The 26,853-nt window shown below is 41.2% G+C and overlaps 1 protein-coding gene across 8 annotated transcripts in view; it reads right to left on the bottom strand.

Annotated features, from left to right (window-relative positions):
• atp11c (ATPase phospholipid transporting 11C) overlaps positions 1–24,642 on the bottom strand; it is a 44,981-nt gene extending 20,339 nt beyond the window's left edge. For 4 of the 8 annotated variants that reach the window (XM_038699050.1, XM_038699051.1, XM_038699055.1 and 1 more), the window contains exons 1-4: positions 24,102–24,641; positions 6,368–6,487; positions 4,816–4,905; positions 158–238 (exon numbers count right to left, since the gene is read on the bottom strand). In XM_038699050.1, coding sequence (XP_038554978.1) covers positions 158–238; positions 4,816–4,905; positions 6,368–6,487; positions 24,102–24,128 — 318 coding nt within the window. In that variant the 5' untranslated portion in view covers positions 24,129–24,641. Of the gene's footprint in view, positions 1–157; positions 239–4,815; positions 4,906–6,367; positions 6,488–24,101 lie in introns of all 8 variants that reach the window. The other 4 variants (XM_038699054.1, XM_038699052.1, XM_038699053.1 and 1 more) reach the window with 2 other exon arrangements.
• Between the last annotated feature and the right edge of the window lie 2,211 nt (positions 24,643–26,853).

Here is a 26,853-nt window from a genome sequence, read left to right as displayed (position 1 = left end):
GAAAATCACAGCAAGAGAGTTACGAAGGCAGGGGGCCTTATGAGGAAAGGGAGGATGGATGTAATGCAATGAGAGACAATATGAGGAAATGAGGCATAGAAAGCACAATGAAATTTCTATTATCAACACTCGTCAGCCTCACTAGGCAGTGTCTTACCTGCTTGATAGCGGTTACTGTGATCACAAAAAATAAGGGTAGGCCACTGGTGACTGGGCTGGTGGGGGTGTCCACTATCACCTATTGAAGGGGGTGAACCAAAATTTCACTTCAGAGAAATATAAAGTTAACGCAAGAATAAACCTTCAAACTGAAAAGCTATGCATTAAACACTATACATCACTGCAAAATGTTACTGCGGCACATGTGTGTGTTTGTGGTTGCAGAGGGAGGAGTTTGTGGTTCAGAAGATGGGGCTAGCCCTCTAAATGCAGGGTGTAGTCTGTTTCTGTGAGGCGTTTCTACTGCTCCCTAAATTTGGTCATCAGTAGGAAACACAGGGGAGACATTTACATTTTTGAAGGGAGCAGGGAGGGAGGTTCTGGACCATAGAACTTTTAATCAAGTGGGCCAGGGGCAGAGTGCTTAATCTGCAGGCATGCCAACACTTCTGTGTCTCTGCCAAGGAATGTGAGAGGGCCAACACAAAGCTATGCTGGACTCACCTTACCTGAGCTGTGTGTGTGTGTGTGTGTGTGTGTGTGTGTGTGTGTGTGTGTGTGTGTGTGTGTGTGTGTGTGTGTGTGTGTGTCAAGCCGTACATTATGTGTGTATGTGTTGCATTTTTATGCATGTGTGTAATAAGAATAAGTGTGGCACCAGTGATCAGGTAATCCCAAACAACCAGTTTAGGAATAGCACCTGACCAAGCCTCCAGCTAAATCCCCAGTATACAAATGGCCTTGTGCATTTGTGTGCTCCTTAAAACCATCATAAGATGGATTTACCCTGGCATTTCTGATCCTGCAGACTGAAGGCTGGTCTCCCCCCTGAGTGCGTATTACAGCACGCACAGACACGACACATCCAGCTCATTGGTATTCTGACCAGGACCATTACAAGCTTTCAGATAGACATCAGCTGAAGTAGGAGCAGGAGATGCGTTTTGAAGCAGTCTCCGGTGTTTTACTCACCTGTGCTTGGACTGAGAATGAAATAACTCTGCCGCTCGCTCAGTAATCACAGTCAAACACGGACACAAGCAAGCTACTCTCTCACACAGACACACACACAATCACAGAACGTACAAGGGGAAGTGAGCTACTAGCCTACCCAAGCTTTACTGTGATTACAATTAACTGGAGGATAAATCAGTTACAGGACAGAGATGGACTACTGCACATCGAGCATTTGGAGGAGTGCAGATTCAGAGGAGAGTCTGCATTATATTTGTAGCAGTTGGCGATTCCGGTGAGACAGAAGCAAAAGTAATAATTCTGCCGCAGTAGCCTAAGGTGTAGAGAGTACTCAATGTTTCAAAAGAGCACTGTGTATGCATGAAAATGGCATGTGGGGCTCTGTGTAAAAGATTCATTACAACAGGCACATTGTTACATGCTTTGTAGCTAGTGGAGTATTGAATGCCTCGAGAAAAGCTTGGATGGTCATGTTAGCCCTCTGTTTGACCAGATCTTTCAAAGAGAACACTTCCCGAAGCATAGATGTGATGAACGTTGGAGACAGGTGATGGAGCACTTTATTTTTGCCTATAATAAATCAATAGTCCACATCTCTTACTCACAAGACTGGACTGAAGGTTGGCTCTACAGAGAAAGCAAAAAAACTGCAGGAAGGACTGAGGACAGCATGTCCCTCCGATGCAGCAGCCAGATGGCCAAACTTGATAAAGGGTGAAAACAGCATGGAGAGAATGCTTTACAAAGCCAACTTTCAGCCTTAATGTTGTTTGATGTTGATTTAACTTTGGCACTCCAGACAATTGTGATAGCCGCTGTTCAATAGAGGACTTTAAAAAGAGACAAATGGTGGTGGTGTCTTTTTTTTAGTATCTGTTCTTCAACCGTGTTTCATTCATTCTTAGAATGAGGCAAGGTTTATAACTACCCTTTAATGCATTAATAATATCATTATTGAAACTACTGCAACAGGAAACTTCTTAGAAAACTCAAACCTACGTCAGCTACTGTCCTTCTGCCAAACACACATTTTATCTACACTGATTCACAACAATCCCCACCAAACTTCCAGATGGCCAAATACCTTTCCTCCTCTGCACCAAATGCAAAGCCAAAAAAATCTCAGCAATAGGAGTGAACTGTGTGGTGCTGCTGCTGATGTGTTGGTATGATATCAGAGTTGCAGAGCATAGCAGCACAAAGCCCTTCATCTGAGCCGGGAAGTGTGTCAGAGTGAGTGACAGACAGCGGGTTCCTGGGGTCCCAAGGCAGGGCCCTCAAGTCCTCCTACCCCTTCAACCTCTCGTTCTCCCTCTGTCCCCTTTTCTTTCCGCTTCTCTTACTCCCCTCACAGCGCTATATTCCCATTCGATCAAATTCAAGCAAAGACGCGCAGGGCTATTTATAGGAGAGTGGTGCTTTTTTATCAGCCTGTGTCTATTTGTGGCACTCAGAAGTACAGAGGGCTTCCTGGCTGCTGACGTCAGCAGTGCAGCGCTGCAGAGATGGGTGGAATGTGAGAGAGAAAGGGAGAATGAGACCAAATGACAAAGGGAATGAAAAAAGGAGGGTAGGAGGACGCATAACATTTGGTTGTTGTTAGAGCATTTGCATGAAGCCTCTCAGGGGAAGAGAGAAAATTTATTTCTGTCTGTGAGATGCAAGTGCAAGATGAGTACAGACGGAGTTTGTGTACCTGTGTGTCTCTCTCTCATCATCTCTCTCTGATATAATAGCAGGCTGGATGGGAAAAAACTGAGTGGTAAGGATAAGGAGCCCCTCAAGAGAGGCTGGATTAGTGGAGAAACGCCAACCACGCTGCAGCTTGGGTAAACACCATCAGCAAACCCAGGACCCCCATTGAGTCATACATCACACGCACATACACATACACACAAACTAACATACTACACTGCACACATCACACACTGATAATATGTGTGTTTGTGGGAGTGGTGTAAACATGCTTGGTGGTTTACTCACACATATGTGTACTACATTAGCTCAAGATAATTTCACACATTAGCTCACAACTGTTCAAAATCCAGCATCCATTAGCGAGAGGATAATAAAGAGATAAACCAGACAAACTGGAAAATAAAGGCTACAGTGTCAACTGTAAATACAGGTGGAAACAAGGGCCAGATGCAAAAAAGAAGTGCTGTAAACAATCTGCTATAGACTTGAGAATGATGGAATTACTTTGTGACAGCAGCACACAGATATTTCTCAGTTCCGGTTTGTCAGTTTCTCAGTCCAGTGCCAGGTTTCTGGGAGCAGTCACTGACTGAGTTCAGTCAGTCAGTATACGACTAGAAAGCACATCCCTGAGCCCGCCCAACACCAGCACCTGTTTACACCAGAGGGCTGTTTGTCGCCATAGTTTAGATTACTGCTAAAAGGAGTGAGGTTAGTTTCGACCTCTGTGGATCAAAAAAGGGGAAGAGAAAGAAAGAGATGATAGAGCAAGCGCACATGCAAGCAACAGATCTTTTCTTTTTTGTTCTCTACTCCAATCATCAGCTGTCACATCCCAGCGAGGAGAGAGGAGATGAGGTCACTTAAGAGCACAGAGCAGGGGAATAAGGATGCCAGTCAATGCATTTTAGTCAGCACTCTTAGCCTGCTCACAGTTTCCACTTATTAGGATAGTGCAACACACACAACAATGACAGACATACAAATAGAATTTTGTGATCACCATGTAAGACCAACAAAAATCTGGTAAAACTGTTTTCTTTACACACACACACACACACACACACACACACACACACACACACTTAATTAATTTAGTGTTTACTCACTAACCTTGCTTTTCCCTTCGGTTCTCTTTTCTCCACACTCTCACGCCCCGCCTCTTTCTGTTTCTCTCTCCCTGCATGCGTCTGCTCTACTGACTTTCTCCATCACGAGTATGTTTTATAAAGTCACCGAAAAGAAACATAAGTCGTCTTTTGGATTTTTCTATTGCGATTCCGTTTTCACAGCAGCAGGTGCGCCGCATGAGGAACATGCGTGTTAATGACGTAGCCTATCGAAACAATCGAAATCAACGTAGTATATAATGACATATGCACTCGTGCGTTCACTGTTGCTTCATTCAACACTTCGTCCATGCTTGTAAAATATCCACAGTGTCTCCTCTTTCTATTGTAATACCAGATAACATCTCTCGCTGTGTCTCTCAGCAAAATGCTAAAATGGGTTGCCAAATATACTTTGGCAGCTGTTAACATCCACCCAAGTAAAGTCTATGTGTGGGAAACTATGGGACTATATCTGCTATTAACAAATCAAAAATAAAATGTGCAAGCCTCAAGGTAAGCTATAGCAATTTTAGACATGTGATATGATTGCACACACCTTTAAAAAAAAAAAAAAAAAAACTGTATAATTCACACATTTAGTAACAGTTTCACACATGGCCACATGCAAATGGGCAAACTTTCTTTTTCACACGGGGGGGAACCCTTACTACGTGTAGGTCTACAGAACACAGGTTGTGAAGCTAAGTTGGACCCACTTCATAGGGTTGTCAAAAAAAAAAAGGTATCAGAAGTGCTCACACAGGCCTTCTTTCACTACATCACAATAGGAACCCATGCAGTCGTGATTCAACAGTAATAAACAAATTGTAATCTTTGATTGGGTTGGTGCACTGACAAAGCTTGTTCTTACCTGTACCAGGAAGATGATAAGGAAGTAGAAATTGGCAATTCTTCTAAACTGTTCAAACAGGTTCTTTGGTAGAAAGTTCCAAACTGTATACTGGGGGGGGGGGGGGAGGAGAGAAACACATGCATGTAAGTCACAGAGAAATCACATATTAAACTGTAAGTGTTAGAGTTTGTGGACTGCCTTTCACTGCTGTTTTCTGTGCAATATCCCAATCCAGGCACAATGTTTTTAAACTGAATTTAGGGAGATTAAAGAAAGGGTTGGCAAGGGGAGAGAGATTAGACGCATTCAATATTCACAGACTCTTGCATGTATACATTCTCTGTCTCAGCTGGGGAGGGGGAAGGGGAAAGGCAACTTCAATAGCTTGGAGTCTCTGTTCCTTGTACTGCCTAGGGAGACAGCCCTTGGGGGACCACAGGCATTCCATTGATTCCGATTAGCAATTTATCTCTTTAATTTGGCTATTCTTGAATGCAAAGCCAATTAACTTATCAGGTTGGTGACTGTTGCTGTGTGTTTTGTTCTTTTTTTAAGTGGCCATAACTGCTGATACCATCAGGACTGAAGCAACACTTTTATCTCTTAAATCCCTGAGGGCCGGCTCAACAATACCCTACTGGTAACTTTGTGCCACACAACAAAGCACCAGGGCGAAAAACACAAATACATGCACAATTCCACATGCCTGCGCACACGCTTGCACACTCGCATAGAAACTGCAATAAGGCACTGTTTATGAAGGGGAATTTCTGCATGGGGACAGTGTTGAAACGCAGCGGCAGCAGAATGGCCCATCTCATTTTGCCAGAGAGAAGAAAAAAGAAAAAAAAGAGTGAAAGTAATGAGAAAAGGGGGGTGGCAGCAGGGAGGGTAGCTGAGTGTAGTGGTGCAGTAGCAGTGAGAGCAAGAGAAGAGAGGCAGAGATTGGTCACTGCAGAGTGCAAAAGCAACAGGATGATGGAGAGCAGAGGCATGGAGGAGCATAAACACTACAGCCGGGGTAATTAAAGGCTGTTTACCCTGACATACTGGCAGGAGCCAATTGATTGGCCCATCCTCACTGGGATCCTTTGCACCACCATAAATCCCACTGCCGTCTCACTCTCACATCACTTCCTTCTTCTCATCACATTCACCCTTCATATCCATAAGCGAACCTGCCTGAACCTGCCGCTGACACAGGACTAAGGGGTAAGATTTAGCTGAGGGAGGGGGTGCAGTCCTTCAGAGCCCAGGGAGAAACAACCGTATTTCCCACCCTGCCAGTACATTAATAGCAGCGATGTATTTCACTCCCACAGCTAGTGTTCCCCTGACGGCCTCGCCTTCCGCCGGGAGCAAATAAGCATGTGGAGAGGCAGTGGGAGCAGGAAGGCATGGGAATGTGGATGTAATTTTGCATTCCAAGCGTTAGATAAGAAAAGAAAAATGCCTGAAGGAAGGTGAAACATAATACACAGAAGAGCTGAGAAAAAAAACTAAGGTATATGAATTTCATCATAAGGCCCGACTACAAAAAGGCATAAATGTATGTGAGTGTGTATTTTACCTTGGAGGACACAATCCTGTTATCACAGAACTTGGGTGGGATGAAAACCTCATTGGCAGAACATGACCGATGACCAACATAGATAGTCCTACTGTCTACTCTTCTCTCATCACCGCCAAGCTAGAGGAGGGAGCAGCGGAGGGGGGTTGTGGATGGGTAGAGATGAAGATAAAAAGAGGAAGGAAAGAGAGGACATGTTAGCGATCCTAGGTACTTTTCTGCACTTAAACAGAGATTAGATATTGAACCTGCTCAGTTAAATCTAGGGATGCACCAAAATGAAAATTCTTCTTGGCAGCCAAAACCGAATATAATGGAAAAATTTGCCTAACACTGAACAAGTAAATTCACATTTTTGCCATTTTTTTTTACCATTGCATAAATTAAATAGTCAAAATGTGCTTTGTAGGATTTGGAGGGACTATGGTGGGCGGGTCCGGTATAGTAAATGTGTCCATTTACTTTTACCGTACACATTAGGGTGCCACTCAAAAATAAAGTTTCTAATTTTCATCTTCCTACCCCCCAAATGTGTTAATAATGTGACAAAAACTAAGTTGACAAAATTTTAATGTTTTTTAATAATTTTTACTGGTAGCTCAACATTTTCTGATTTTATCATGTAATATTAACTTTAATATCACAAGTTAGAATAATGTAAAACTCCTCAAAAAGAAGACACATAGCTGCTAACAGTTACTTCATAAGTTAATAATAAACACTTAAGTATTCATAAGTGTCCAGAGAATGACTGTATTGCAGCTTAAAAAACAGCTACATGTGTTTTGTTGTAGGCTAGCTCTCCAGCTCACAGAGTAGCTGCAGATTTCTATGAAGTGGACGAAACACATACACAAACCAGATAGACTTTCAGATAGACCTTAATTATGGAAGTGTTGGAAGTGGCATAAGTGGGCGGCTTTGACTCAGGGTAGAACGGTCGTCCCCTTAAAGGAGGGTTGGGAACCAGAAATTGCTCCTGGTGGCTGTGCCATCAATGTGTGAATGAGTTAATTTCTGTTTCTGATGAGCAGTTGGGTCTCTGCTCATAGGTGGGTGAATGTGATGTAGTGTAAAGCACTTTGAGTGGTCGAAAAGACTAGAAAGGTGCTATAGAAATATAGCCCATTTACCATATGTGACAGTTCATTCGGAATTGGGGGCGAAACCGGAAAATGTTCAGACTGTAGATCACCGAGCCCGGTGGAAAGCTCTGAGAGCCTAAATGTGTACGTCCGCACTGCGCTCCAACAAATAGAAGCGACAGATGCAGAAGAAGCTCTTGTTAAGTGACCTCTCTTGAAGTGTCCTTCTTTACTGTACCAGAAAATAACTGGTTGGTGGTGCTAAAAATGAGAATAATTAAGATTAACATGACACACAGATGCGACATGGTGGTGTAGTGGTTAGCACTGTCCCCTCACAGCAAGAGGTTTTGTGGATCAAGGCCCAGGCCTTTCTTTGTGGAGTTTGCATGTTCTCCCCATGTCTGTGTGGGTTCTCTTCATGTTCTCCTGCTTCCTCCCACTGTCCAAAGACATCCATAGGTTAATTGGTGACTCTTTGCCCTTAGGTCTGAACATGTGTAGGACTTGTTTGTCTCTATGAGTTAGCCCTGTGATGAACGGGCAACCTGTCCAGGGTTCACCAATGACAGCAGGGATTGGCTCCAGCCTCTTCGCGACCCTGCACAGAGTTAACTATACTACTGATTACGGCTGCAATAGTGCTAACCCAAAAATATTATTCTGATTACATAGTATTTAAACCAAATAATAACACAAATGAGAATATGAAAAAGAACAGTTAAATTATATAAAAAATGATAAACAATACTTACTCAAGGAATAATTTACTTTGGTAGAGAAATTTTGAATTAAATAACATTTTATCGCAATGAAAGTAAATATAAAAACATTGAGCCCATTGAGCTACCAGTAAATATTAATATATCTGAATGAAACTTTTCAGTTACTATGCATCACAAAAGGAACAGAATGAGGGGGTGGGACCTGGGAAAATGTTGAAAAAAAAAAAATTGGCCATTACACTGAGTGGCACCCTAGTACACATGTAATATGTTTTATACTTTCTGTGAATATAATCCAATAAATCTTTTTCCATACTGTATAGACACCTTATTTTGAAAACCGGACATGTCAAACATCTGACCCAATATTATAAATGTTGTTGTATGTGGTTCTCGTATAGCGTAACATGAAGACATAGACTCTTTTCAGGTAAGACTCTCATACTGCAACACTTGTCTTTGTAAAGAGAGAAAATGAGAGGATAAAGTCGCTAACCTGCCTGTCAGTTCGCACTGGTCCGTTTCACTTACCATAAAGGCTTGAATACGTGTGCACTCCAAATTTAAGTACGACTAGCTTAATCGCTTTCGAGTGACAGAAACACTCAAAGCGGGTCAGACCGTTGCCTTTTCTAAGAAGTCAGCCACAGATGGAGTGGATGTGCTAGGAGACAATTCAGCAGAACAGTGTCTGCAAACAGCAAATTTTGCATTTTTCTCGGACACTTTAAAATGCTTTCACACTTCCAAACTTTAATCGGTCTTTAGACTTATTAGGCTGAACACTGAAAGTGCTATTTTTTTCTATTTTCGGCCAAATAATTTCGGTGGCCAAACATTCAGTGCATCCCTAGTCAAATCTCACAAAAGAAAAAAGTCTCATACAATATACAAGAATCAGTGGAAGGTAAGCCAAAATTTAAACCCACCATCTGAAACGTGGGGGGATGTAGAATAAATCAACAACAACAAAACAATTGTTTTATGGTGCACTGTTATTTCAGGTGCAGCAAATCAACAAAAATGAGGATTTTTTGTGGCCATGAAATATTTTACATTCTGGCGAGGCCTAAAGTCCACCCAGGTCAAGAATTAAGAGATTAGAATTTCTACTGTGGTGCAGAAAATTAAAATGACTTGAAAAGCACTCTACCGGAAAACTGTTGAGCACAAGCCAATAACTCAAGAGGGGGGACAAAGAAAAGTATGACAAGGGTCAACGGGCCAAAATGGGAATTGTGCGGGGACTATAACTTAATTTGTTCTCTCCCAGGTGGTCACTCATCAATGATAAACGAGTAATAAATGCGGGCAGCCCAGGGGAAAAATGCTGTGCTCAGATTTATGGGTTGAGCTGCCTTGTCGTGATGCAGATGGCAGGGTGATACACCTTATGTCTAAAGGGGGAAATAATTCAGGAACCGGGTCAGGAGCCAGAGACATGCTGGACATGAGGTGGCTGGGGCATTCCTCTTCCATAAAAGACAGGTGGGGTGAATCACAGAGCAAGGTTGTTGTCTTAACTTTACCTTATAGTAGCTCTCCTTACATAAATCTCATAGGAGTATTAATATGTAGTATAAATGATGACCCAAAAAGGAGTTACGGAAATTGTCAGGTGGGACTTTTTCCTTTTTGAATTTTAAATCAGTTTTTTTCCCCACACTGTGTGGGACTGATTGGGTTCATTCTTCTGTGTGTGAAGTAACCTGAGGCTAAGAAACAGAATTTCATGCGGATAGGTCATGTCCGAACAATGCTGAATCTGTTAAAGAAAAGTAGTAGCAATACCAATACAGATCCAGTATATTATATTATCACTACCATTGAAAATTCATTTTGGATAAGGATCTTGAATGAATCCCAGCTGCACACAAGTACACACAATTTTTTTTTCTGTCCAAAAGAATTTAGCCTAGAAAACTTGGCTTATGCTGTTCTCTCAATGGCCTCAATTTCTATTCCTGACATCCCACACACAAGGAATCCTGAGGTTTCGGGTAAACAGCCAATAAGGCAGAGGGATCATGGTAGCAACAACGCCCGTCTACAGTAAGTATCTCAACATACATTGTACTACATTAGTACTTAAAATTACCAAAGATTATACTGAAAATTCCCACCCTACACATCTTTGCAAGCAACCAGTGAACCACTGATTTATTTATATTGTGCACTTTTACATGTATACACGCATTATTTCAAATGGTGATTATTTAAATCACATTAACAAAGTGACAAACTGACTCAAAGTCGAGTTCAAAACTATTCATTCTTTTCTACTCTGACAGTCAATGTGACGACTCTACCTTAAATGTAGTTGTGCTCTCAGCACAAGTACAGTGGGTACGGAAAGTATTCAGACCCCTTTAAATTTTTCACTCTTTGTTTCATTGCAGCCATTTTCCAAAAATCAAAAAAGTTCATTTTATTTCTCAGTAATGTACACTCTTCTTGACTCATCTTGACAGAAAAAAACAGAAATGTAGAAATTTTTGCAAATTTATTAAAAAAGAAAAACTGAAATATCACATGGTCATAAGTATTCAGACCCTTTGCCGTGACACTCATATTTAACTCAGGTGCTGTCTATTTCTTCTGATCATCCTTGAGATGGTTCTACACCTTCATTTGAGTCCAGCTGTGTTTGATTATACTGATTGGACTTGATTAGGAAAGCCACACACCTGTCTATATAAGACCTTACAGCTCACAGTGCATGTCAGAGCAAATGAGAATCATGAGGTCAAAGGAACTGCCTGAGAGCTCAGAGACAGAATTGTGGCAAGGCACAGATCTGGCCAAGGTTACAAAAAAATTTCTGCTGCACTTAAGGTTCCTAAGAGCACAGTGGCCTCCATAATCCTCAAATGGAAGACGTTTGGGACGACCAGAACCCTTCCTAGAGCTGGCCGTCCAGCCAAACTGAGCTATCGGGGGAGAAGAGCCTTGGTGAGAGAGGTAAAGAAGAACCCAAAGGTCACTGTGGCTGAGCTCCAGAGATGCAGTCGGGAGATGGGAGAAAGTTGTAGTAAGTCAACCATCACTGCAGCAATCCACCAGTCGGGGCTTTATGGCAGAGTGGCCCGACGGAAGCCTCTCCTCAGTGCAAGACACATGAAAGCCCGCATGGAGTTTGCTAAAAAACACCTGAAGGACTCCAAGATGGTGATAAATAAGATCCTCTGGTCTGATGAGACCAAGATAGAACTTTTTGGCCTTAATTCTAAGCGGTATGTGTGGAGAAAACCAGGCACTGCTCATCACCTGTCCAATACAGTCTCAACAGTGAAGCATGGTGGTGGCAGCATCATGCTGTGGGGGTGTTTTTCAGCTGCAGGGACAGGACGACTGGTTGCAATCGAGGGAAAGAGGAATGCGGCCAAGTACAGGGATATCCTGGACGAAAACCTTTTCCAGAGTGCTCTGGACCTCAGACTGGGCCGAAGGTTTACCTTCCAACAAGACAATGACCCTAAGCACACCGCTAAAATAACGAAGGAGTGGCTTCACAACAACTCCGTGGCTGTTCTTGAATGGCCCAGCCAGAGCCCTGACTTAAACCCAATTGAGCATCTCTGGAGAGACCTGAAAATGGCTGTCCACCAACGTTTACCATCCAACCTGACAGAACTGGAGAGGATCTGCAAGGAGGAATGGCAGAGGATACCCAAATCCAGATGTGAAAAACTTGTTGCATCTTTCCCAAAACGACTCATGGCTGTATTAGATCAAAAGGGTGCTTCTACTAAATACTGAGCAAAGGGTCTGAATACTTATGACCATGTGATATTTCAGTTTTTCTTTTTTAATAAATTTGCAAAAATTTCTACATTTCTGTTTTTTCTGTCAAAATGGGGCGCTGAGTGTACATTACTGAGAAATAAAATGAACTTTTTTGATTTTTGGAAAATGGCTGCAATGAAACAAAGAGTGAAAAATTTAAAGGGGTCTGAATACTTTCCATACCCACTGTAAATGTTGTGCAGCTATCTGCCTGTAAATTATTAAGGTTTTGCAGACAGGGGATATGCTTTATACAATTTAAAAGCCAGCAACATGTGGTTTGAGGGGACAGATTATCATAAACATCTGATCCTGGACAAGCTCCAGTGAACATGTGAATTATGGCCACCTGGACAGCGAGCTGACCAGAGTCTGTTGCGGACAAAAAAGTTAGATCAAAGAATAGCCTTAAACACTTAGAAGCCTAATTTGCATGTAGGGACATACTTACATAACTCCTGTTTACACAATAATTTGCTTCTCATTAGTGGTCAAGTAATAATAAACTCTCATCTTAACTCTGAAATATTTCCCATTGTCTTTCCATTCCAGACTATAGCGCTCCCCTATGCATGAGCAGCCATGTTCACACCTCAGTATGGCTGTCAAATCTACCACCCTCTACCCACTCAGCACATACTGACACTCTTTCAGCAGGACCGGATGGACCGAGCTGCGAGTGTATGAAGGGAGCGAGAGAGTGGGAGGAAGAAAGAGTGTGAGAAAAAGGTTCCAAGGACACATGCCCATGCAGGTTTTCTATATCAAACAACAGTGGGCCCCCAGGAGGAGCAGTAAGCCAAGAGCACCTCCATGGACTACCGTGGTCATTTATTTGAATCAACTGCAGTGTTTCTGGCAGTGATCCTTCCTCTGTGTACTCTGCACATCCACAAATGCCAAGTGCCATCTACAAATGAAATAGCCACACTCCACATATGGAATACTGTAAACATTTAATATAACATTAGGAAACAATGCAGGACAAAAAAAGCAATCATGTACAAAGGGCTGCGCAGACAATACGTAAAATGCAAGAGAGGAACAATTTACAAACCAAATTAGCTGCGAGTCAAAGGACCTGCAGAGATACAGGTCAGGCAGTCAACAGTATTAGTTGGCTGGCTTCCACTAGTGCCAATCTTTCACCTGTGCCCATCTCTTCAGGACTGATTATACACAAGAGCCATGCCAATGCACGCACTTTCAATGTTGCAGGCCTATCGGATAAACAAACACTAGTTTTCATGTAGACTAAGGCAACATTGTTTCAATAGGGCTACACGATCAATCTAATCGCAATCGCGATGTCGTCGCGTGCGATTACATAACCACAAAACGTGTGCGACTTAATAAAACAGAAAAAGTGTGTGTGAGGCCCTCTTCTCTGTGTGCTGCAGTCTGCTCATTATCACCGTCCACATTTGGCTCTTGCATGTGCCTCTAAAAACAGATAAGCCTACAGCAGTCAGAAAAATGATTTGTAAGCAGTGTGCCAATAATTTAAAACAACAACCTACTGTAATCCCCCTCCTCACCCCGACCTGCAGCTAATCATTCAAAACATAGTCTGACTTGCCACCAGAGCACCGGGATAAATGCCGGCTCTGTCGATTTATGCTACCTATCGAGATGTGCTACTTGGCAGTTCCATGCATGCCTATTGTTTAGGGTTAGAGGTAGTGTTAGACATTAGTAATTTGCATTAAGGTAGCATTTTTCAATAAGGAAACACAAATTGTCAAAAAAACGGTGCTCCGGTCACTCTGTGACAGAGACAAAGCGACATAGTAAGCAGCTGAAGCGGTGAGACAGAAGAAAACTGGGAGAAGATGGTTTGGGTTTGGCTCGCTGGCTTAGCGTTAGCTGTAACGGTGCCTTTTGTTGTTCAACATGTTCAACTTTTCACAGAGCCGACGTGTTTCTCAGTCACTTTTTGTAAACCGACCAATCACACCCCGGATGGGACAGGATGTTAAAAAAGTCTGACGTGCTACAGAAAATCATTAAGGATTATTGACAAGTTAGTATTTAGCATTAACAAATTAGACACCAATGTAGAGCCTTTTGCTTGCACAAGGATTTAATGAATAAAGAAACCCCACAGAAATGAAACCGCTGTAACCAGATTGAATATTCAACTAGTGGTAAAAAAGTATACTAGTAGGCCTATATGAAATTATAATGTATGTAGTATTTAATATATTATTGTTATACTAACAGTATACTATTAACTAATTATACTCTTTATTTAATACACTCACATACAGTTCCACCTCCAGGTTGTGGATAGAGACTCTGCATTAGACAGATGTACATTGAGCCGGTGCCAGTGTGCCAATATTTGCTGCTTCTAGCTGCCCCCTCCATAGAGCAAAACACTCCCCTTGTTCTGTTTTGCTAGTTATTGTTATAAATATTGTTTACTGTTTAACTTTGTTCATGTTGAGAAATATACATTTCAAAATGTCAGTATTTTGTGCATTTTCCTTGATAATTAAGCAAGTAGACTCATAGTACCATTTGTTCCATTATAATCGAATCGCAAATCACAATATTGTCCACAATAATTGCAATATGACTTTCTTCAGATTGTGCAGCCCTACTATATAAGCAAGCTTTGAGCCTCAGAGGTGATTCTCAAAATGAAATGTTGGCACCTACGAACACATCATGCAAGCTAAAAATGAGATTCTATATAAAATGAGGAAGTAGTCTATGCCCTGGGGTCCTAAAGATAAGAAAAGTACTGAATGGCCATTGATTTAGTGGTGGATTCACTGTAAAATATAATGAGGGTCAGACCACAGGGCCCTCTTCATTTTTGAGTAGTTACGTGATTGTGATGCTTATCAATAAAATAGTGAGCTAAAGGCCACACAAGAAATGCTAATGTAAGAAAAAACAGAAGTGATTGCATTATCTTTGCCTCACTGTCAAAGGTCAAACAAAGTAATTCAATGCCACTGATATTAGCAAGTTAAGCAAAAGTGGCCAAGAGTCAAGTGCCAGCATGTCAATACCAAACAGTAGATTCATCCTTGATGCAGAAGAATCAGCTGCAAAATGTGAATGGAGATCAATAAAGCAAACATCCACTGCTCAGTAGAGCTGAGATGTAATTGCTCAGTCAGAAATAAATGGTGCATTAGAGAATTGAGTGAGTCTGAAACTTTACATTAAATTATGCTCCAAATTAGGTTATGTACACATTGTGAAATGAGCACATGATGGGTCATGTGGGAGGAAAGGTGCTTCACTGAGAACAAGGGGGAATATAAGACTGTATTCAGCCACTGCCAAACTCCCAATGCTGACGCGGGTCTGATGACTGTGGTCCTGTCACACCATCTCACTATTCAATGACTATCCCGCTTTGTCACAATTTGCTCGCTATTAGCTGAACAGACACACTGGGTAACTAGAAAATTACAAGGCCACGTATGCTGTAATACAAACCATCATAACAGTAACTTTTTGACAGTACAATCTATGGTGTAATATATAAGAAGTACAAAAAGACAGTAACAACAAAGGGGGCAATACAACAAACTTTTTTCATCACTTCAAGCAGAAGCACCCGGTTATATATGAGGAGAGCCAAAACTCCTGCAAGGAAAACTCAACAGCTATTGTTGAAAAAATATTTTTTTAGCATTTTATCATGTTTTTTTTTTCTTGAAAATCATCACTTAACAAATGCATCTTTCAGTTCACCTTAGTGGTGGGAAGTCCCTTGAATTTTAACCTCTTTGGGGTATACCACCAGGTGACACCAACATGCAAATCACACAAGAATAGAACAGCACATCCAGTATCCATTTACGTAGCCTTTCTTCATTGACATTAACATGTTGCCATTTAAGGCCTGGAAGTCTGTGAGAGAGCATACAGCAAGTGGTTCTTGCTCCAAGGCCTGCTATGGACTGTTTAAATGTTTGCTTCTTTAGTTGTTAAGCTTGGCATCAAGGTTTAACTGAAGAGTGGCTCCAGCGGCTTACATGCATATCTCCAGACGAGGAGTGTTTGGTGTCAAGCAAGTTAATCTGACAAGTATCTCTGAGCACCCAGCAAATAAAGATGATAACGTGATGCATAAAGAAGGCTCGTGACAGCAGGTGTGACACTGAAAAGTCATGTATTATTTACACTGTCACAAAAAGATTTTGTGGTCAAACAAAACTTAACTCTTAGCTTTTTTCTTACAAAAGCACTAACAAATTGTAAGCCCAAAAGAATACAGTAGGCTGAGCTTTGTTCTGATCAGTCTGGTCTTGTGGTTTTGTAACTCGGGTACAGGGAATAAAAACACCAAGCTCATTCAGTACGGAATGCAGGAACTGTGCCATTAAGCTTAAAAAAAATCCACTTAGAACAAATCTACTTAAACACATTTAATGAGGTGCAGGGGAGCTGTGTGAGGAAGAGAGAGCACCGGGGACCTATGCTTGTATTTCTTCATTGCTGCATGTGTTCTAATAACACTCTGCACTACACTGAGAACAACAGATTTAAGATGTTAAGTCCATGTTCCCATTTGACCTTAGAATCCATTTCATGTTCTCTGGGAAACAAATGAACCAATACTGCATACGGTCTAATTTCTCATTCAGCTGTACCTGAGAAGAGTGGGCTGTGTTTGACTCAGTCCTTTATCATCTTCATTTACTACATTTACAACTGCATCTTATCTATCCTATCATGTTTTATGATGTTGCTCTCAGCTTAAGTGGAATCATCACAGGTCAACCTTATCTGCCGCTTAATGCAGTACCTATTAGCAGTTTTCCTCCCTCACCACGTACAGTGGTGGAGAAACTGGGGAAACAGGGAACAACAAGAAGATCTATGCCTGCCTTGAGAGTAAATCTATGCCTAAACATAAAATGGTATTCTAAGAGTAATGGAATGAATAAATGCCATAGCAAATGCCAAACGTCCGCTAAACCATTTCAAGAGTCATTGATAACAACAGTAAAAACAGTCTCAGTGCTACATAAAGTTGCTATTATGACAGACTGAATAGAGTTGAATGATGAATGTTTGAATGTACAGGGAAAGATGCATGCCTTGAGTCAACGCTGTTAGTCACTGCAGTACTCTATCTGGCACTCGCCTCACTTTCATTCTCTCTGTCTTGCTTGCCAGCCCTCTTGCCTGTCCTCCTCCAGCGTGCTCACTCTGTCTCACTAATTGTAACTCTCAGTTTTGTTTACACATCCAAGTACTCATTGCCTGGGCTGCAGAGAATTTACCAAGACTACATTTTCTTTTGATGAAAATATAGCACAAAGACGCATTGACATCAAACCAAAACTAAAAGGTCTGTCACTACAATGACTTTGAGAAGTAATTCACACCTTTACTGCATTTCCTGTGCAACAAACTTCTTTATTAAGCCAAATCACATGCACTAATTTGTCTAATTCCAGCACAAATATGCTTTGTTTTATTGTAGTGTGACAGATATGCAATAAATGTTTATAAATGACAGAAAACCTCATTTTGTATTATTTAACCAGATTATTCCATATAGGACCATATTGTCTTACAGGAAAATAATGTTAATCTTCCCATATCATTAGTTATACTACTATTAATTATATATTTAGGTTAGAAGAATGAGACTGTGTTTTCTTTCCCAGCTTTAGTCTACCCTCTTTATACCTAAATACCTAAGAAATGTAATTAAAAGGTTAAATTGTTTTGGGGATGGATGGCTACAGAGTTTGTCCATACTTTGAGGCTACCAAATCAAGGAAAAGCAGAGCCATTACCACCCCTTACAGTGAAATCATAACAGGAGTTACCTCCATAATGGATCCACTAACACAGTCTACAGACCCCGTATCAGAGCCTCTGTCCACTGTTTGCTCACAGTGATGACTAGCTCCACAGAGTAATAATAGTCCAACTTGAACTGAGGGCTGATCCTGAGGAGCTGTTGTGGATAGGCAAAGGCTCATTGTTCTACTAGCATCCCTGCAGCTGTACGAGACAGAGAGAGTACTGTACCATGGGCTGGTACTGGCCTACATTACACTGTGTCCCTCGACAATGGGGAGGAGGGGAAACTCATCTAGACATCGCGCATGGGGCTTCCTCAATAATTTGGTCGCCTCAAAAAGCCACAGACAGATATTGCGCTAACTATTTTTGCAACACCTATTTTTGCAACACCACATTTTGTGACTAGACAACAGGTGGTCAAACAAATGAAATGCCTTTGCTCAAAACTGAACTGCGGGCTGCTCATATGTTCCTGTCTGTGTACAAGGTGAATACCAACTATGCAAATCATTGGTGGACAATCTACCTCAGCATTTGTGATCAAATATATTGCGGAACTGAAAAAATGTCCATAGATGTTACACAGGAAATGTGTAAGCATGTCACACAATGCTGACAGAGAAGTCTGTGGTCATTTGTCTATCAGAGGCGTGCTGTTCCTCAAAGCGCTGCCTTACACAGACTAAACAGAAGACAAGAATGTAGCCTACACTACACACAACAAACCTGGAAACACGTTTTACATTCACTGGGCAAGATATTTTTTAACTGGTTAATAGTCTTAAAGCATGGTTTTTCCAGCTAAGTGCACATACTCTCTGTACCACGTATCACCAGAATCAGCTACTTAGATGAAAGTAATTTACCAGCTGCTTTTTCTGTGTAGTGTATGGGACTGTAACTTAAACCCCCCCCAACATGTCTGGCAGAGGGCCATGCAATACCAACAAAAGGGCTTTACAGTACATCCTAATGCTGACCATTTTTAAAAACCTCCAGCTATAGCACTACTGATGACATTATCTTTAATAATGTACCAAGCTACACTGGCTGTAATTGCTATTTAATTAATTATCCTGCATAGGAGGGCAACGAGACCAATGGCAAAAATCAATGTGGCTCTTTCCTTCCTTTTGCTAAAGGGCACGGCTGATTTGGGTATTCTCACCAAGCGTTTCCTCCCACTGAACTGTGACTGCTTGTAAAGACTCATTTTTCTCCCCGTGACTGGGCCTGCCTTGCTGGGAGTTTGCTGTGGAGATAATAATTGTGGGCTGTCACTTAACCTAGGTGTTCATGCGAACATATATGGGAAGAGGCATGGTCGTAAGTCTTCCAGCACTCGTTAAATCCTCACATAGATGTTGCTGTTCCTCTTTTCTGTGTCAGCAGGTACCCTATCATTTCAGGTGACAATGAAAAATTGGGATGATGAAACATCACAGATGCTGGCGTTTCTCCTTCTCCCTCCATGCTCAGACACAGAGAGTGAGACATAGGCACAGACCAAAAAAACAAAAAACAAAAACATTATCACCCCCGCCACACACACATCTCAGCATTCTCTTCACATCTTACTGCGAATGCTCTCTGGGTAATGCTAGAGCTAGAGCATGGCACAGAAAATCTCTGGATGAGCCTTTATACATATATGGATGATGAGGATGCATTTTGAGTGCCACTAGCCTGACGAAGATACGTGGGTCAGGAAAGGGAGGAGCGACGTGAGGAGAATTCAAAATAAATGAAGCAACCTGAATTATTTAGAGGTACAAACTGAGGATTCAACCTAGCTTTTAAAAGGAAGAGGAAAATTGCCACAAAAAGCCATCCATGGTCCCCTTGTATCCAGCCTGACCTGCCCACTCCGATGTTAACCACTAGAGGAAGCCTGAGAGAGTGTCCATTAGGTGGAGAACGAGGTGGAGAGGTGCAAAGAGACTACAGGTCCAGTCACGCAGGGCTTTCCGTACTCCCACGCTATATTTCATCAGCCCGCAATCCCACAGCCCGCCGTCTATTCCTTCGCACTGCCTCCCTCCTCACACTAAATATATTTATTATCGTGCTGTGTGTTGCAGATGAGCTCCTTTGGCTGGCTTTCCATTACTGGGCAGAATGCAGGGGACCAGATGGAGAGAGGAAGGAAGACAAAGAAATCAGAGTAAGCAATTATGTTCGCCACCCAGTTCACGGCCTAAGACTAATGGCGGCAAAACTGAGCACAGCTCTAATCAATATGCATCTCTCCTAATCAAACAGACCTGATAAATCAAACGGCCCTATATGCCTTATATGGTCTGTGGCCTTCAGATGTACTCTCACCCTAATGACTCACCTAAAAGTGACATCTCTGTTTGAGGACTCCTGTATCTCATCAATTAATAAAAGCCCCTAATATGTTCCCAACAGGTGCTACTAACTGCTCACGGACACAAGTACAGAAAAGCAAGACTGACCTGAATGCAAAATAGAAAATACATTTGGAGCATTTTGAAGCACAGCAGATAATGCACCAAAACCAAAATACAGTAATGAAAAAAGCATGAGGTACATATGACATTACAGAGTGCTTTTAATGCTGTAAATTAGATTCATTGCCCCAATACTTCGGGGTGGAATGAAAATACTGTATTGTACGGCAGCAGGTAAAAAATATCCTATACCGCTGAACAAGACATTAGCTTCCCCTGGGAAGAGCGATCCCGTATAAAGCCTATCCAATACATTTAACCTTGTGTGTTTACGTTAGCAAAAGACCCTTGCACAAAACAACTTAATGTGCGGGTATGTGTGGTCTGTATGCATGTGAGCACTGTCTGCACTAAGTTGTGTTAGTGAGTGAGTGCAGGTTTGTGTGTTCATCTTAGACCTGCTCTTAGCTGACCTGCGCAACAGGTTTACAGAGCCCTGGAGTTTCCAAGCGCATTCGACATGCAATCCTTCAAACCGCTCACACATAACAACATCTCCTGCCAGGTAGGGCGTGCTTACTAGTGCCTCACAGTCAAGTAGAGACAGATCTGAGACTGGCAGGCCTCAGTGCATCAGCCTGCGGCAGGATGAATAGAATGAAGAGAGATGGAGAGGAGGGCAGAAGGGTGAGAGGGAAACCCTACTTAGAAAGAGGAGGTGTTGCTGCACCCTGAGCAGAAGCAGAACATATTTGAGCTAAAACACAACTGAGTTAGCATGATAGAGAGTTACATGGTGAACCCCTAAAACTCCTTAAGATCCCCCTCAAAATGTGTCCTTCAAATCTATGTCAGACCAGAACACACTCATAACATTAAAAGGTGGGTGTTCCATGTTAAAGGCGATGTGTAAATGTCATTACATCCCTGGAGTTCTTATATGAATCAGGACATTACAGTATTTAAGCAGTCTACAACTTGTGCCTATATACACAACGCAGTATTAGAGCCATTGTAGGTAAAACAAATACAATATTGCAGATTTAAGGGAAACAACTTACAAGTTTACAATATATTGAATATTCTGAGATTATAAAGTCATACATTTGCGGGAACTTTTTTCCCAGATGTGCTTGTGTTATTAAATGCTTTGTACTCGTTTAAAGTTGTTAAAGATGTTAATAACAACAGCCGTCACATATAGGTAACTTTCACCAACCGGTATATATTCAAAGACCAAAAGCATGAAAAGAGAGCTGCAGATATTTATAAAAGATGTTGCTTTCATGTGACTTTGTTGCAGTCCCTCATATCTGGCTATTGGTCTGAAAGCTCCACCTCTTCTCTTACTTCTGCACTGACTCTTATCTTGTATTATTAATGACTTTAAGAAACCCAGAAAACAATTTTTCAGAGAGAATATCAAAGTTTAGTTCTTGTAAATATTATACCCCTTCCCCAGCTCTTGGCATATGATGCTAAATAAAATCAACCATCACATCTTATCCTTCACACAGAAAGTGTGAATTACCTGTTTTTTTAACTTGTCATTAATAATAGGGCTTCAAGTAATTATTATGTATTATAATGATTATTTTTTATCATCAACTAATCTGCCAATTATTTTCTCAACTAAGTATTTTGTATGCAAGAGAAGAGAAAATAAAAGATTCAGTTTACTATCACATTTGACAAAAAAGCAGCAAATCCTCACAAGTGAGAAGCAGGAACTGGAGAAAGTTTGGCATTTTTGCCTTGAAAAAGCACTTCAATAATTAACGTATTATCAAAATACTTTTACTAGAGGAATTAATCAATTAATTAATCAATTAAATGACTAATCATTTTCAGCACTAAAGTTCTATTATTACATAATCCAAATCCGTTTGTGTCAGCGTGACAATTTCCTGCCATTATGCGCACCTGTTGAGCTTCCAACCTCCCACTGGTATAGTCAGGACTCATCCACTTTACAGTAGCTTGGATGTACTTCAGTACTGAGCAGAAGGAGTATTTGCTACCATACTACAACAGAGTCAAAATCTAAATCAGCATATGAGTGATTACAACTGAGCTAGTGTGTAGGAGGAGGCGTACTGGTTAGTGGTTACCATGGTGCAAGAAAAGATACTGAGGTGCTGCCTGGGCGATGGTGTTTCCATGTGTCGGTGCTGTTCTCTCTTATAGTCAAGGCAGGGGCTCCCACAATGAATACCATCACATTTCTGCCAGGCTCCACCTCTCACAGATCATACTGCTGCCTTCAAGGGCTTGAATGAACATCAAAGGCAACTGGGTGATTTTGCATTCCTGTCAGAGCATTACAACCTCTGGAGCTTCCCCCTGATGAAAAGCCCAGCCCCACTCGTTCCCACTGCCATCTTTAATGATTTTCCAAAGACACACTCAGTGCACCACAGTGGGAGAGTCAAGTGAGACACATGAAGCCTCCTCAGTGCCTTTCAGTACAAGCCCTCTTCGCCCTCTCTATCGTTCTCCCTCTTCATAATGCACATATACCTCCCGTGGGCAAAGGGAGGGTGGTGTGAATCAGGAGGCAGAGAAGCCAGAGCCTGAGATAACAGCACTGTGTGCATCAATGACAGCATGGCTGGCTGCCCCGCACAAAATATTATTTACAGCTCACACTGAAGAGAAATTACAGCAGCAATACTCTCCAGAAGCAGGAAAATCAGCTGACCTGGCAACACTTAGAGAGAGGCCAGGAGGAGGGTCAGGCACTATAATTATTATATTGCTTCCCTTTATTCACTGTCGGTATCTATACTGCTCATATAGCCTGTGGAGGATTCTACCCACTGGTGACAACAGGTTACTGGTGCATAAGAGGATGATAAAGAGGCAATAAAGTCAGTTTAGCATTTAAAAACCTGGCCAGGGCAGATAGTTACTCCACTTTCAACTAGCCCACTCATTACTGATTAACATATGAGAAGGCAATGAAACCAGTGGATGAACATTAAAAAGGGTAAGCATTAAATTGACCAATCGTGAAATATGAAATCAAAGCAGTTCAAATACCAACTTCTTATTTTGAACAAATACAGCCTCTGGATACAAAGAAATAGCGCACAGAGGGACTGTAGCACAACTAGAAACAACTATAATGCATCCTCAGGAGGGGTGATTATCTATTGATTCTTCTTTCTATTAACCAGCATAAAACGCCCATCACAAGTTCTGAGGCCAAGGTGACATCTTTATGTCTTTTGGTCCAAAATCCAAAGATACTAACATCTAAGAACAAGTTATATATATTGTATTTTGGCTTATTAAATGGCTGAACCCATTAATGGATTATCAAATTAGTTTTGTTACAGATTGATTTTCTGACTAGCCAATAATAACTGTTTCAACTGTAATGGCTTGCCATGAAGTCGAAACAGTGCCTTTAAATAGAGTGCATATTTTTAGCACTTGAGGCCCCAGAGAAAAGCACTCCACGTCTTTTGAGACAGGTAACAGTTAGCCCCCCGCCCCGCCGGGGCTTTAGTTGCAAGGTTGTTACAGGTGGGACACTGCTCTCACTGTACCTGTTTACATGGCGGGAAACTACGCATGTCAGATAAGCGCTGCAGCGTGTGACCTGAAACTGTAGTTTAATTAATGACTCCGAGTTTAGCTAACATCAGCTTGCATCTGTCGTGACTTCCTGCCTGGCAATAACTTACCTAGCAGTTAGCTAACTGGCTGAGAAACAAGAGCACTGGTGTGAGACAACAGCTGCTTCGTGCTGTCAGGCAGTGTGAAGTAACAGTTTGCTCTGAGCCAGGCGGTTCAAAACACTGAAGGGGAAATTCCAGTTTACATTCTTTCAGGTTGGAATCGCAGCATTAAAAAATGGTAGCAGGAGCAGCAGGCTGTCATAAGCTACCAGTGTGTGCGTGTGTGTGTAGATGCGAGGAACACATACCAAACGGTTCAGTCTCCTCCGTAGCATCGTCTTTTTTATCTTCTTTGATTTCACAACGCGGATGAACTCTTCTGATTCCACAGACGCCTCCGGGCTCAGCTTCAGCTTCTCCGACGAAGAACTTTACATGTATGTTAGTTAAACTGCTAGCTCCTTAGCTATCTATTCTCTACTCTAACGTTAGTTCTAGCTATATGAAATGCGGCAGCGACGCTACATCGTTTCCATTTTGTTTGATTTCGGTATCTTCGCACCATTCGCATTCTCACCCCCCTGAATATTTTCCGCGTTGCGGTGTTACTAGTCGCGCTTCCCTTTGCTCAAGGCTGTTATAGTCCCTGACATTTCCCTCTGTGCCCTGTTGCTTAGACTCGTCAAAATCATTTGTCGCTATCAAGTCTGCCTCCCCGTTGGCTCGGAAACTGACAATGACACGCTACAGAAACTTCTCTTTTCAGGTCCCTGTGCACAGGTCGCCTCACCTCCCTGTCAAACAATTTTTACTCCAGCAACCCGCAGCAACCCACAAACGTTCCCACGTTCGTAAGCTCCACCCGGTGAAGGTGCGGCGACTTTTGCGTCACACTGAATTATGGGTAATGTGGTCTGAATTTTGAACTACAATCTTTTACTGCATGTTAAGAAATTAGCATGAGAGAGGTAGCAGTTTGTGATTGCACTTCAAGGATAATTGAGCATTGAGTACAAGCCTCATATGCATTTCTTCTGTGGATAGACGATGCAGAAGGAATTCTCTAGAGCAGTGGTGGACGAAGTGTTCAGATATTTTACTTAAGTAAAAGTAATAATACCACAGTGTAGAAATACCTACTCTGTTACAAGTAAACATCCTGAATTCAAAATGTTACTTAAGTACAAAAGTGTGAGTATCACAATTCTTAAATTAACAAAGGAAAAATTACTCATTGTGCAGAATGGCCTATTTAAGAATCATATAGCCTATAGCCTATTATATTATTTGAGTATAATAATTGACACATTAACTTGAAATACTCAAGTAAAGTACAAGTACCTTAAAATTGTACTTAAGTACAATACTTGAGAAGTTGAGGTACATTCCACCACTGCTCGATAGCATCTTAGGCCTTCCCTTATAATAAAGTGATGGATAATATATTATACAAATATCTCAGCACAACTCTAAGATGCAGTTGGAAATATATGTATTTTTTTGATTGATTGATTGATTGATTGATTGATATCTTTATTTTGAACATGTAAAGGAGAAAAAAAATAGTGGTAAAAAACAAATGAACAACAAAACAAAAACTCCTTAATTTCCAGTACTAGAAAAGGAGTAGGAAGAAGTAAAACTTATGTACTCCTACCACTTAATACCCTAAATGCTATAATTAACAATAATACAAAATAATAAATCTATAATCGAAGAAAATACATAGTGTAGCTATATTCACATACATATATTCACACAAACACAATGATATTTGTACACATAATATAATTTCAATAGAACCCCAGGTGATTATTAGAACCTTACTTCATCTCTGTACCTCTTGAATGTAATGTCTTTGAACTTTTTTTAAAAACGGAATATGTTTGCACTTTCTTAATTTATCATTTCATTTCTTCCACAATTTAACACCCTAGACAGATAAACCCTTCCTGGTTGTTCGGATACTGGGAGTCTTAAAATGTGACTGTCCCCTCAAGTGGTAACCCCCCTCTCTTTCAGAGAACATACAACAGGTAATCTTTTAGAAATCACTTATGTTATGAGAAGTATTTTGTGCTCTCAGCTGCAATGGCATCATTATAGATAAGACAAAAGCCAATAACATTAACAGTAAAACATTAAAGCCAAGGCAAGAAGTGCACCTGTGTTCAAGTAAACCATTAAAGGTGGGTCAAAGACATTTTGTAAAAGATCATTATATAAATATACATTTACTCAGGGGCCTTTAAATGCTCTCTCACTCAAAAATGTCAGGTCTAACACAACTCAGTGCGGTGCATTTAAAAAATAAATGTTAACATGTCAAAAATTATGCAAAATGATCTTTTTGTTTTGGAAATAATATTGGCGACTGCCCTGCATTTTGCACAAGTTGGAGTAAAGGCTGCTAAGCAGGCGGAATCACTGTTTCGCACTCATAAAGAAAAAAGTTTGCACAAATCTTTGCCTCTAAGGTTTCATTTCTTGCTTCTTGCTTTATGCTTTATATTAGCAGAGAGAATATCATGTGAAGTTTGGGAGACCGAAAAGTTTGAATTCTGATGTTGGATTAATTTGGTTTATAAGAAACTACTTAGTGGCTTGACTACTGGTGTCATCAGGTCTAATGTGCAGATGTAGTGAAAGTGTGTGCTATTGTGGTACAAGTTGAAGCAAAGAAATGCAGGACAAGCTAAAATTCTGGAGAACGGGAAATAACTGTGTTATAAGAGCTGTCGTTAACACTGCATTAGATCTTGGTGAGCGTCATCAAAGGCTTTAGATGCTTGCATTCTTAAGACTGAGATGCAAAATTAGATAGGAATGTTAAGTTACCTTAAGTTGCCTTAACATTCCTATCAATGTCACAGAAAACACTACTTTTCTGTGACATTCTGAAAAACTACATTGAAATTTTGACTCATGTTATTTTGAGTCATAAATGATGTAATCACTAAAAAATAAAAGAATAATGTCTTAACTTTTAACCCCAAAACGCAAGACATTTGAAATCAAAACAGTGCCCAAACTACAAGCACACACCTGACACTTCTGTGG

The sequence above is a fragment of the Micropterus salmoides genome, unplaced genomic scaffold (assembly GCF_014851395.1).
Source record: "Micropterus salmoides isolate LMB-PRFRI ecotype aquatic unplaced genomic scaffold, ASM1485139v1 Ms_hic_scaffold_5, whole genome shotgun sequence".
In the NCBI taxonomy this organism is placed as follows: Eukaryota; Metazoa; Chordata; class Actinopteri; order Centrarchiformes; family Centrarchidae; genus Micropterus; species Micropterus salmoides.
Note: the sequence above shows the minus strand (reverse complement) of the source record. Positions and strands in the feature narration are given on the sequence as shown.